This window comes from Penaeus monodon, chromosome 22 (assembly GCF_015228065.2).
Source record: "Penaeus monodon isolate SGIC_2016 chromosome 22, NSTDA_Pmon_1, whole genome shotgun sequence".
In the NCBI taxonomy this organism is placed as follows: Eukaryota; Metazoa; Arthropoda; class Malacostraca; order Decapoda; family Penaeidae; genus Penaeus; species Penaeus monodon.
Window position 1 is genome coordinate 37,013,826 of NC_051407.1, and position 357 is coordinate 37,014,182.

At 38.7% G+C, this 357-nt stretch overlaps 1 protein-coding gene across 1 annotated transcript in view; it reads left to right on the plus strand.

The window, feature by feature from the left end:
- LOC119587108 overlaps nt 1-357 on the plus strand; it is a gene marked incomplete in the record, with an annotated part of 12,134 nt that overhangs the window by 7,306 nt on the left and 4,471 nt on the right. Inside the window, 1 exon segment of the mRNA XM_037935860.1 lies at nt 132-252. Coding sequence (XP_037791788.1) covers nt 132-252 — 121 coding nt within the window.

Sequence of the window (357 nt, forward strand, 5' to 3'; positions counted from 1 at the left end):
CCCACCCCCACCCCCAGCCCACTCTCTCAGAGAATGAAAACATCAAATAAGATATCTAAAGATTGAGCAAGATAATCATCATCAATATTTTTATCCCGCCTTCACATCACCTGCGTGGTATTTTCTTACAGATAGAGGCGGTGGTCTTCGCGGTGCTAAACATAGTGCTAATATGCATGAATAAATGCTATATCAAACCGCCAGACGTATTAGTCTCCCAGATCAGCAACTTTTGGTCCTGGTATTTCTTCGGTAAGTTCAGAAGATAAAGCGGAATATGTTTGTTTTTCCTGTGAATATTCGCGAAGTAATTAAGGTTACGTAGGGTTTATTTTGAATAAAAAAAGAATATAACTA